The sequence below is a fragment of the Drosophila navojoa genome, chromosome X (genome assembly GCF_054131105.1).
Source record: "Drosophila navojoa isolate 15081-1374.11 chromosome X, UAZ_NAV_1.0, whole genome shotgun sequence".
Lineage (NCBI taxonomy): Eukaryota > Metazoa > Arthropoda > Insecta > Diptera > Drosophilidae > Drosophila > Drosophila navojoa.
In genome coordinates, this window is record NC_142895.1 from 6,062,607 (window position 1) to 6,075,563 (window position 12,957).

Genomic DNA, 12,957 nt, shown 5'->3' on the forward strand with positions numbered 1-12,957 from the left:
TTTGGCAGAGTATAAACAATTGCTAGTTCTGTGCGTCGTCTGCTGCCACAAGAGACATGCCACAGTGTGCGTGAGTGCTATAAGTGTGTGTGTGCATGTGTGTGTGTGTGTGAGTCGGTTGCGAACGTAACGACCATCATTTGTTGCAAAATGATGTATAATTTAATACCCGCAAAGCCAACTCCCAAATGGCAGTTGCTTCCACATACTCTAGATGTGTGTGTGTGTGTGTGTGTGTGTGTGTGTGTGTGTGTGTGTGTGTGTGTGTGGCACTCGCATGTTGTGTGACCTCCAAAACAAGCCAAAGCCAAGCAAAGTCAACGCTGCCCACCCACACTTGTCCACACTGCATACAGCTCTGACTCGTTCTCTCTCCTCTCTCTCTGTCTCGCTCTCTCTCTCTCCTGCTCTTAGAGCTTGCTGTCCTCAGACATCAGCCCGCATCCGACGCCTCCTGCGCCTTCGCCGGGCTGGTTTACCCGGCCACGGACCACTAACGCGTCCCCAATGGGCAGCCAACAAAAACGAGCATGTGAGTGTATAAAAAAGCGTCCAAACAACAACAACAACAACTACAACAATAACAATAACAGCTAAAAAGAACTTCCAACTACTCGTGCATTTAGTAGGAAGCCGTCGTCGCTCTTTGTTTGCCTGTCGCTGCTGCTGCTGCTGCTGCTGCTGTGGGCTGCGAACTGAACTGGAAGCTAAAAGCTAAAAACCGAGAGAGAGAGAGAGAGAGGGGGTGAGCTGAGTGCCAGGAGCCGGGAGCATGGCTAACGCGCCCGCCGGTTGTTTAACTCGAGTGCTGCACATAATTCATGTGTCCACTTGCAATTTTTCGTTGCCTGCTGCTGCTGCTGCTGCTGCTGCTGCTGGGCGACATTGTTATGCTGGCCGTGTTGTAAAAACGCCAAAAACAAAAGCGAAGCCCAAAAGCAAACGCAGCCAAAAAAGCAAAAGGAAAACCCTTCGCTCGCCCGCTCAACACCAAGCCCCAAACGTGGCGCGAAACGTGCGAGTTTATATGCCACTATTAGTGAGTGCTTCGCATCTGTATGCGTGTGCGTCTCTGTCTGTGTGTGTGTGTGTGTGTGTGTGTCACACGCCCGGACTCCAAATAGATTACTCAGTGTCGCGGCACTCTATCACATCAGGTCCGAGCACCACCCAGGCTTGCTTGAACTTGCCAAAGGTTCTCAGCCAAATGACTCGCATGCCAGAGATAATAAAAGAAGCGGCGAATGAGGCATGCTACATGCTCCACGCTCAACAGCAGCAGCACGTGTCAGTGATGCTGCAGCCCAGCTGCGACTCATAATTAGTCTTATTGGCATTCAGCTGCACTTCGATTCCAATTGGAAATGGGAAATTTGAGAAGCGATTAACCAGAATTTTGTGAAGCAGCTGACCCAAGGCAAGCCAAGCTGACTCGAGTCGGTATAAATACAAGTGGACCAGCTGCAGCTGCTGCAAGTGAAGCTTATCACAAACGCCTGTCCAGGCTGAGCTGAGCGAAATTTCAAGCGGCTTGCAGGAGACTGAGATGATCAGAGAAGTGTGAAGGGTATATTTATATATTTTGTTTTAAATAATATTTATTTATTTTATTTTATCTATTTTTAATTCCAGCTTCTTGTAAGACTCAGATGATAATAGAGATTAAGAGTTGATAAAGCTGTAGACATTCGTTCTTGAAGCTCTCTTGAAGGCTTGCAGACTTCAGTTCATATTAAGGGCTTGACTCATTAAAGGCCCTAACTGGTTTTTTATTCATTTATATTTATTTTATTATGTTTCATATTACCCCTTAACAATTTCTAAGAATCACGTAGGGAGTATGATATTTTCAAATTTTTAAATATTTTTTAACTGAGGCTAAGACTTAATGATTTTTTTTTTTTTTTGTTTTTCTTTTATTTAGAGAATTTTTTTTTTTTTTAGAGAAATTATAAAATATATTTATTTACAGCTTAGCGCAAATTACTTTAAAATATATGGATGTACACTCATTCATTTATTTTGTAATAACTATTATCAGTCTTTATTGAATACATGCCATCAAAGTTAAGTATTCTAGCACAATTACTGAAGTATAAAATTGATATAGGTAAAAAAAACTTCAAGAGATTTTATGGATACTCAGAAGAGCGCGGGGAGTTTAAAAAGCTTAGCATCTAAATAATTTTCAATTAATACTCTACTGTGAATACTATGAATAATCCACTATGAATAATCCACTCAATTCAAAAGTCTTCCAGACTCTAGTTCATATTTATTCTCACTCCCAAACTAAATATATTCTTAGAAGTGCAGTAAAGATATATTAAAACGATATAGAAAGTCCGTTCACAGTTTCTCCAATTATTAACTATTACGACTCCAGCTGAATCTTGTCCAACTATCTTCATATTATTTTATTTATTTTTTGTTTCACTCAATTCATTTTTGTTTGCCGCTTTATATCAAAGACTCTATAGATAAAAGCTGAACTAAAGGAGGATCTGGAGGTATTTTAAGTCTAGACTTATCTATTATTAACGCTATGCTATTCTGAAGTACTGCATGATGCTTAATGCTTTATAACTTGAATAACGAAATTCCTATTCATTCACTTTCAAACTAACAAAAGTTTGCATCTTCAAAATGGATTATTTCAGTTACCACAAATGAAGCAGCCGGACTAAGGCAGCTGAGCCGTATCTGTTTCTGCCTCATCTGGTCTGAGGCCCAGCTGGACTCCCTTCTATGTGCTCGCTTTTGCCTTGGCCAACTGCAGAATCTGGATTGAAGCAACTGGACTGAAGCAGCTGGACTCCGTTTGGTAGTATTAGCTTGTGCCTCATCTGACTACAAATTTGAGCTTGGACATCCGAATTAAAGCAGCCAATCATTTTAGGTTCTGACTCTGATTGAAGAATCTGGACTGAAGCAGCAAGACTTCTCGTAGTATTGTTTCCTACTTCATCTGACTAAAAAGTTTGTACAGCATCTGACTTGAGGCAGCTGGATGAAAGCAACTGGAGTATAAGCAGCTGAGCTCCTTTTGGTCGTGTTAGCTTCTGTCTTGGCTAACTGAGAAGAATCTGGATTGAGGCAGCCGGACCCGAACTAAAATATTTGTTATGGACATGAGTGAAGTATGGGCTCCCTTTAGGAGTATTATCTTCTGTCTTGCATGGCTGAAGCATTAGGCTTGACTGAAACAACTTGAGTGAAGCATGCTGACTAAAGCAGCTGAGCTCCTTCTCTGAATGAATGAATGCCTGCCTTGCCTGGCCGAAGAATCTGTAGTGAAGCAATTGAACTGTATAGAATTGGAATCCTTCTGCCTCGTCCACCGAAAGAACCTAGCCTCTGCAGGTCTATTAATCTAATTGATGATCTCTATAGCTTTCTAGTTATATTTCCCTGGTAAACAATTTAAGCAATCAAATCGAATCAAAACTAATTTCGGAGCATATCTTCAGCTTCCTTAGCTAACACTGCTAAACTAGTTTATCGATAACTTATTAGATACTCCAAACACATACAGCTGTGGTCCTAGGAATAGTAGAGTAAATGCATCACAAAAAAAAAAAACAGATTTGGGTACTCAACTTGAAAAGAATATTAATTTCTAATACATTCACTTAGATGTTTATATATTGTTTATCACTAAATTTAGTTGCCCTACACTTTCAGCTCAGTCGTTACTATTTCGATGACCGCGGCTGTGGCTATATCTATATGAACAGTTGGCATCGCCATCAAGCACATATGTCTATATAGGGTATATAGTGGATATAGAAGCGTGCCTGGCGCTGCTAATGCAGTGGAACGTGGAGGCCATAAAGCATGCGAAATGAGTTCGTTAAGCGCCCGCCGCATGTGGGAAGAGCTCTGGCTGCAAACAGACTTGTATTTATGTGTTTGCACTTTAGATTAAACGTAAAGCATAACATTTTTCCGATTTCCATTTTTCCAGCTGCCAACTGACTCTGGCAATTCAGTAATCTTTTGTCGGGCTCATCGCCACTCGCACTCGCGCTGCCATCTACATAATTTAAGCCCAGCTCAGTCCAGTCCAGTCCAGTCCAGTCCTGTGCGAGGAGGACAAGCGCGAAAATAAATAAATTTCATTGCAAAGGGGGGGCAGCCGGAGGTGGAGTGGGGTGGCGGCTGGATTTGGATTCCACAGTTGGTGGCACGCCCAGGCAGTGCCCGTCAGCGACTGTCAGCGGGCCAAATGGCCAAAGAGTCAAGTGACAGCAAAGTGCATTTTCACACATGTCACACAAGCTCTGCCTGTGTCTGTATGTGTGTGTGTGTGTTGTACCTCTGCGCTGACCCTGCGTGTGGCTAGCATAATTTATGGCTTGGCGTTTATGGCTTTATAGCATGCGTTTGTCCAGCGCCACACACACACACACACACACGCACACGCACACCCGCTGCTTACTAATAGGCGTCTCCATTTGCCTAGTCCCCCCCCGCTTCTACGCGCTTGCAGCATGCCAATCAATAATATTTTTATACACTAGTGTCCGTGCTTTGTCTAATGCTCGTGTCCTGCCATATTTTCGACTGCCGACCTCCGACCTCCGTCCGTCCCTGCGTCCTTGCCATTTGTATGCCAGCCAATTTATGGATGCGCAAACAAAGCCCCACACTCCAAACACAAAGTGTACTTGCTGCTCCTGCAGCTGCGACAGTTGCCCCAACAGCGGCAGGAGACGGCGGCTCAATGGGATTCCCATATGCAGTTAAGGACTTGAGCTGGAAATTGTAGCTTAATAAATAGATCTGGTAAGTAAAACACTCATTTAAGATTTTGATTTCTATTTTCAGATTGTTGCATAGCCACAGGAAACGGCAGGTCAGCAGGATGCCCCTATAAAGCTGAGAACCTGGAAATTGAAAGATAATAAATAGATCTGGGCACTAAAAGAATTGACTTAGTACTTGGATTTCTACTCTCAGATTGTTGCATTGCTACAGGAGGCGGCTGCTCGGCAGGATTCCCCTATAAAGCTGAAGACCTGGGAATTATAATATGATAATAGAGCTGGGAATTGACTTGATACTTGGATTTCTACTCTCAGATTGTGGCATATAAAGTTGAGGAGCTGTACCGGAAATAATATCTAAGAATCCTTATATAAATAGATATTAAAGCTATTAATTATTTTTAATAATTTTAAAAGACATCAACATAGACAATAGACCTAGATCTCTGCGCTTAGATTGTTGCATTTGGTATTTTTCAATTTTTTGCAAATAATATTTATGACTTGTCTTTGGTCTGGCTCTACAAGCACCGTCACACGGCGGCCATGAATGATGATGGTGCTATTGGGGCGATGCGGGACAAGCTGGGGGCCTGGCCGTAGTCAATTATCTAGTCAATCAGATGATAAATGGACTCGGCCCGATGGGACAAACGTGGACAAAGACTCGTCACATTTGGCGGCCTTCAAAGTGCCTTGAAGAAGGTACGCCCGGTACGGCTCAAGGCTCGAGGCTCGAGGCTCGAGGCTCGGGGCTCGTTTACCCTTTTTAAGTGCCAAATTACCTTTGTGACTTGTCGCTGGGCGGTTCGCTTGATTAATTGGCCCAAACAGTCGCTGCGTGGCGCCACTGGCCGGTCTAGTGTCACGTGTCACGTGTCCCCGGGCATGTTGCATAGATTTGAGCGTCAAATTAATGTTGACATTCATAATAAATTTGCAAATTGATAATGAACATTCGCATTTAATGTGCCGCACTGGCGTCGCCTTTGACAGCCGAATGCGAAATTGAAATTTCTACGACTGTCACTTGACACGCCCCCCGGCCCACATAGCGCCACCACCAACGCAGGGCCATTAAGATGCAGCGAACTGGAAAATTATTTGGTCATTATGTCAATTTTGGCCAGGACTAGGGCCCCTACCAGGCGAGCCAATGGCCAAGAATTGCCACAAACGCATTTTAAAATTTAATTAAATTTCCTATATATTGTTTGTTATTGTTGTTGCTGTTGTTGTTGCTGGGCTATCATTAAACATTTATGCATATTGCATTTTTAATTGCAATTTGAACAATTCGCTTGTGAAATTCTATTGAAATAAGCTCTTTAAAGCGCTTATTTTCCACAATACGATTTTCCAATTTTCCATTTTCCAGTGGCGCACACACTTGATATCATTAGCATTTTGTTGCCCCGCAATAGTCAATAATCCACACGGCATATGTAGGTGTGAGAGGGGGCGGTGCTGGTAGCAGCCAGTGTTGGTTAAGACAACACACATTTCAATTTTCCACATGGGAAATACTCTGCGCCGCACCAATTTACATGATATCATGTATGAGATCCGCCAAAGTGACAGCAAAAAAAAAAAAATAAGCAAGAGCGCGATTTACAGGCGTGGACTGCGGGCAGTAGAGCGCCCAACAGCAACGGTGCTAAAAAACACTACAGCTATGGGTAGAGCTCTCAATTCAGTTAGTTGGCTTTGGAGGGGAAAAACGAGGGGAAGACACAGAGCTAGCGGCAATTATAGAGCGAGTGAATCTAACAGCTGGAAGTAGGCGTGGTAGACCACATGGAGTACATACATATTCTTATATATTCCTGATCGGGTTGACCTGCAGAGTCCATCTAGCCATGCCCGTCCGTCTATCCCTACTCCACCCTACTCCACCTCAACTTTGGCCAATAAGAATTTGTCCAATTCGCATTGAACTTCTAGAAGCATCCATGAGTTGCCAAAAAAAAAAAATGGGAGAAGTGTAAGAGGAAGAGAAAACCAGGTAGAAGAAGAGGCGGAAGTGCGTACGTGGTTTATGAGCATATGCAAGTCATCTAATATGCAAAGTGTTGGTTAATTTGGCAAGCATAGTGTTAATAATAACACTACACCGTCTCTGACGTGATTTACAGCACTGAGACTTGCCTAGGCCACTCGTCAACTGATGGCGCCACAGGCTCCAGCGGCTGTAATCCATATATAACTGTCTCTCCCGCCCCAGATCTTCGCCTCGATCTGCCCCATTGACCTATATAAACGTAGCCTATGGCCTATGCACTCAGAATTTCCGAAATTTCTAAGAATTCAATTAATTTCCAATTCGATAGATTGCAACAGTGCTCAACACTGCCACTGCATTATCGATAGCAATTTCTAGTGTTGTCCAACGCTGGCATAAGCTGGAAAGTTCGTTCGACTTCATTTTAGAGTTTTGGCTCGACTTTCTCGCACGTGCGCTTCAGTTGCTTTCTAATTTTCTTCGGATTTGCTTTGGCAAAACCAAAAAATAATACAAGCATCGACTAGCAAACTTTAATAGCTTTCGTTATACGCAATTAAAAACGAATAAGCATGGCTGATCAAGGAAATATCTTTGGGTAAGTGCCGGCAGTCGCCGTCGCAGTGATATAATTTGCTTGCATCTCAATGCAACTCATTTGCCAATTAGCAACGAAAAGAGCGCTGAGAAGCCGCAGCAGGAGTTGTTGCAGCAGGAGCAGTCGCAGCAGGAGCAGCCGCAGCAAGAGCAGCTGCAGCAGGAGCAGCCTCAGCAGGAGCAGGAGCAGCCGCAGCAGCAGGAGCTGCCGAAGCCGGAGGAGCCCAAGCCGGAGCAGCCCAAGCCGGAGCAGCCCAAGCCGGAGCAGCCGAAGCCGGAGCAGCCTCCGGTGGTGACCACCAAAGGCGTTGGCAAGCAAGCTGGCAAGGTCGCTGATAGGTAAGCGTGTGAATTTTGTGATGAAAATCGGAATGCCCAATAATCGGGGGGCTTCGCCGCTGCAGCACTGTCACCAACTTGGAGACCGAGGACGAGGACATGGACACCACTACGAGCGACTCGAGCTTCTTTACTCCTGATTCTAGCGAAGTGGAGATGGACGACGCAGAGCCCAAGGTGGGCCTGCCAGCCGCTGGGCAGCCGCAGCAACAGCAGCATCAGCAGCAGCCGCAGCCGGGGCAGCTGGCCGGTGCTGTAGGCCCTAATCCCTATGCGGGGTCACTGAGCATCTATGGGGTTGTGCCGCGTCTGATCAATATCATAGGCGAGCGCAATGGCTTCAATGGTCCGTCCAGTTACCTCAACGAGACTTTCTTCGAGACATTCGCCCAGTCGATCCCTCGTCTGAATCCGTCGCCCTACACCGTGCCGCCGACTCACTGCAGCCCGCTGACATTCCCCATGATCAACATGACGGCCGTATGCAACGACTACTCGGCTATGCAGCGCCTAATGGTAATGACCGAGCTGCACTTCGAGGAGCTCGTCCGCCTCTGGCAGGCACTGCAGACCACGCTGCAGATGATGGCCACTGTCATTTCTCAGTTGCCGGAGACCCCGATCACGGATCCCCAGGATCCCGGCTTCAATCAGGAGGCCTTCAACAGATGGAGTATCTACCAGCAGCAGCTGGATGAGTGCGTTCAGATGGCTGAGATGTTCGCCCAGCTCATTCAGTGCGAGCTCTGCGGCATGCAGCATCCTTAGTTCAGCAATGTGCGATTCCCAAACACAGCATTTATACAACAGATATTTCATGGGCATTTGCAATTTTTCCACATAGATTTTTCCAAAAATTTATTGCCATATTTTTTTTCAATCACATCTTGAATTTATTTATGCACATGAAATATCGAAATTGATACTCTCAATTGAGGCTTAATCAACCTGAACCGAAAGACTTGAATAAAATATTCAATTTCATACAACATTTTTTGCATCATTTTCTTTCACTGTGTGTGTGTGTGTGGGAGTGTGTGTGTGTTTATTAATTATATTTACATATAAACAAACTGAATTCGTGCAGCAGTTGTGCTCCTTTTTATTTATTTATGCTATTAAACATTTCTCAGCGAGCCGCGCGCGCTCCGCATTAATTCAGCTTTGCATTTAACAATTTTATTATTGAATTTTAATTAATTCAACAAATAACGAAGCTACCGCAACAACAACAACAGCAATGCATAAAAAAAAACACAAATTGCAAATTGAAACAACAAATGAAACATTTCTCATACGCTCTACACAGCGCCAATTGAACTATGAACTCGATTACACTACACTGAGAGTTTTTCTCACCACTTTTTCCTATTTATTTGAGTTTATGAGATTTTTAAAATACAATTTTGAATTATTTTTTATTTATTAAATTATACTTTTATTTATAGTACTATAGTTAGGCAATGAATCAGCAGGAGACGTGGCAGACGCCATAAGGTATACATACTCTTGTCATATATATATATATATATATATATATGTATATCTTTATATTACTTTTTATTATTACTCTTTATTTTTAAAATTAAAAAAAAAAAAAAATTATATTTATATTACTCTTTATTTTAAAAATTAAAAAAAAATATATATATTTAAAAAATATTTTAAATTTAAAAAATTATTTTAAAAAATTTTTATATATTTTATTTTTTACATACATTAATTGGCGAACCCTAGCATGGATCTGGAAGTGCTTGGACTGTGAATAGGTGTTCAGCAGCAGGCAACTGTCTTTATAATGGCATGTAATAGGCAGCAGGAGCTGTGGTAGAGCCCATAAAGTTTTATCTATACTATCTTATCTATACTATAAATAAACTCCATAGGTATAAATGAATCTGTCAGCATTTAGGCCTTCAATAGGTGTTCTGCAGTCGTTAGCACCCGTTCGTAATTTGCCTTTACATTACACATATAATTAAATTGCATAAAGTGAATAACTATTAATACAATTAAATTAATTTGTATATGAACAACTATTAATACATTTATATTAAATTTTTAATAATCGCAAATTAATCTAAATTTTCTTTCCCAAATGGAATTTCTTCTGAAAGTTCTTCTACAGAGCAACAGCAATTTTTTACATTTAACAATTCTTTGCTTACAAAAAAGTGACATAATTCCGTCGAGTTTTTATAATGTAAACAGTAATTGATATTTAAATTTTTAATTAATAATTATAAATTGCTTATTACTAAAATATTTTTTGTATTTATTTTCGATTGAGTTCGTTTCATCGTTTTCTTTTTTTTTGCGTATTTATGCTGTTGCATTTTATTTCGATTGTAATTTATTCCTGATGATCATCATTACGCTTAATTCCGCTTTGCATTAAGTGCTGTGCGCAGCCAAGCGCATTGGCCGAGTTGATATGCCCGCCGTGCGCCTTGTCGAGCCGGTCGTAAATTGCCTAGGGTCCTGCGAGGGGGATATTAAAGCGCCCAAATAAAAATACAAATAAATTAAGTAAACAGTAACAAAACAACGCAAAGACAAAAATCATAAAAGAAAACAAGTTGGAATGCTGCTGTCGGGTGTTACCGACTACTGAATACTTATCCATGGCTCAAATGCTGGCGGATCCGGTTTTCCAATTCGTCCTACGGCCAATTGGTCTATATATATCTTATTTCAATTCCAATGGCAATCGAGAGAGACAGAGGAACAGAGACAGAGAGAGACAGCTAAATCGTCAGTCACTTTTTTGACTGTCTTTCCCGATGAGTGTGGATACATCCGTCATCCGTCCTTTTGAGTTCCAGGTTGTCAACGCCAGATACAGTAGTCCTATGTTAGCTACTGTGGCTTCTGAAATACCAGAAAATACATTTATAGCTTTGCCCCGCCTCTCTGGGGGTGTATCTGCACTCGGATATGTTTCATATTTCAAGTCTCTAGCTTTAATAGCGCTCAAATGGTTTCCATTCATAGGGGCCAACGGACGGATGGAAAGTCGGACGTACAACAAGACAGACGAACCAATATACCCACTTCACATACTTGACAGAGTATAGAGAGAGAGAGAGAGAGAGAAATGAATGCGAGCGAGACAGCGAGCTGGGCGTGGGAGCGAGATGGCGTTGTAATTGATATTTACTTTAGAGCGAGCGCACATAACAAGATTGAAACTGTAAACACACGCACACACACACACACAGGCACACTCATATGTATATATACACTCTTCTGAGTATTTACTTTTATGAGTGGCTGTCCAATTGTCGTCGCCTCGGGCAGATCAAAATAATAATTATTGCGCCAATGCAAAGAAATCATTAATCGAACATGCAAATGGCAAAAAAAAAAAACTATTCTGTGTGTGTGTGTGTGTGTGCGTGTGTGTGTAAGCTGGGGATATCGCCTAGCTGTTGGTTCAGCCGAATCTGGTATCGAATACGAGAGCTTGGCGCAATCCCATTTGCCCGCAGCGTTCGCACAGCTGCTGATGCGGCCTTAAACCGTGAATAATGTTGAAATGTAATTATACATAATTCAGACACAATGCCAAACGGTAAATCTGGGCGCTGCCAGCGCACGAGTGAATGGGCCACCCATCCAGCCGGCAAGCCCCACTGAATTAGCACCGGGCAGAGCGCGGGAGCAATGAACATCAGTTGCAGTTGCAGTTGCAGCTGTGGATGCAGCAGCAGCGGCAGCAGCAGCAGCAGCAGCAGCAGCAGCAGCAGCAGCAGCGGCAGAGAGTCGACCGTCATTTCCTCCACACGCCCTAATTAGTTAAGCGAGGCGTGCGAAGTGAGCAGCACTCTTCTCTCTCTCTCTCTATGGTTGTGGGTGTCTGCGGCAGCCTTTGTTGAAGCCATGGCACTCAACGTGTTGTCGGGGCAACGGTAAAAAAAATTTTTATGCGATTTTCCTTTTATTTGCACAATAATCATGACAACAACAACAACAGCAGCAGCAGCAGCGCAAATAACGGAAAAACTGCTGAGAGTCGACACTGAGATGAGCTGTTCGAACCGAGTAATATATCACGATATATATACATATGTATATACATCATTTATCATATATCATATATCATATAAAGATACGTACATACATGGATCTCCAGCCTGCTGACCTGGTGTAGAGGAAGCAAAAGTCTATGCAGAAACAAATTCAATGAGGCGTCTGGAAATAGATAATGTAATATAGTAACATAGGACAATATAGTATTATGATATATTAATATAGTATAGTTTATTCAGTATTATATATATAATATAATATAATATACATATATAAGTTTATTATATACTTTTATATTCAAATATGTAAACACGCTAAAAAGCCAAATAAAATAGAGATGGGGATGGCCATAAATGGCGGCGATAGTTATTGAAGAACCACTCGCAGCGACCATAGTAATTTCAGAGCAATCGATAGTTACGATGCTTGCTAGAGATTCATCGATTACCGTTTGCCGATAGTCTGCAGAGTAAAAGCGCGCAGCAGAGGCACAATAAGAATTGTTTGTGTTTTACATTTTTACTTTATTTATAGCACAGCTTGTATCAGAATAACTATATATCTATAAATGTTATTGGCCAGAAACGATAAATGAAGTGATCTTTGTTATTAGAAATACCAAAATCCATTTAAGCACCGGATAGACCAGAGGTTCACGCGGTTGGACTTTCGTATGCATCTGCGGACATTGCGTGGGGTTTTTTTTTGCACATGTATGTATGTAACATAAAATACATAATTACATAATTTATAGATGTTATCGTAGAACCTTATACAGCTAGGTATATATGTAAATATAAATGTATCTATATATATATATACATCTGTAAATATCTGTAGGTTTACATCTGTGTATTTAAACATCTAGATATCTACATATGAATGATTCGATTTGTCTCTATCCATATGTTTGTATAACTCTATATCTATACATAATAATAGCTTTATTTATATATGTATATACATATATATATAGAATATAGAATATATATGTATATCTAAGCACTTCTGTATGTGTGCATTTATCTATGTGTATATATATGTATATGTACTTGTTTGTATAGCTATATACAGTGAAGAAGCTTTATAGCAATTTTTAAAGTATTTTTACACGTTTTTTTAAAAGACTGTAAAAATTGCTATAAAGTATATGTATATATATATGTATTCATAGTGATATATCACTGTATCCGTATGTATATCTATACATCTCTATAC

The 12,957-nt window shown here is 41.5% G+C and overlaps 1 protein-coding gene across 1 annotated transcript; it reads left to right on the plus strand.

The window, feature by feature from the left end:
* Positions 1-7,213: 7,213 nt before the first annotated feature.
* Positions 7,214-8,696, plus strand: LOC149090547 (uncharacterized). Its single transcript, XM_089264475.1, has 3 exons — positions 7,214-7,369; positions 7,441-7,707; positions 7,773-8,696. The coding sequence occupies exons 1-3, from the start codon at positions 7,344-7,346 to the stop codon at positions 8,473-8,475; spliced, it is 996 nt and encodes a 331-aa protein (XP_089120601.1). The 5' UTR covers positions 7,214-7,343; the 3' UTR covers positions 8,476-8,696.
* The last annotated feature ends 4,261 nt before the right edge of the window (positions 8,697-12,957 follow it).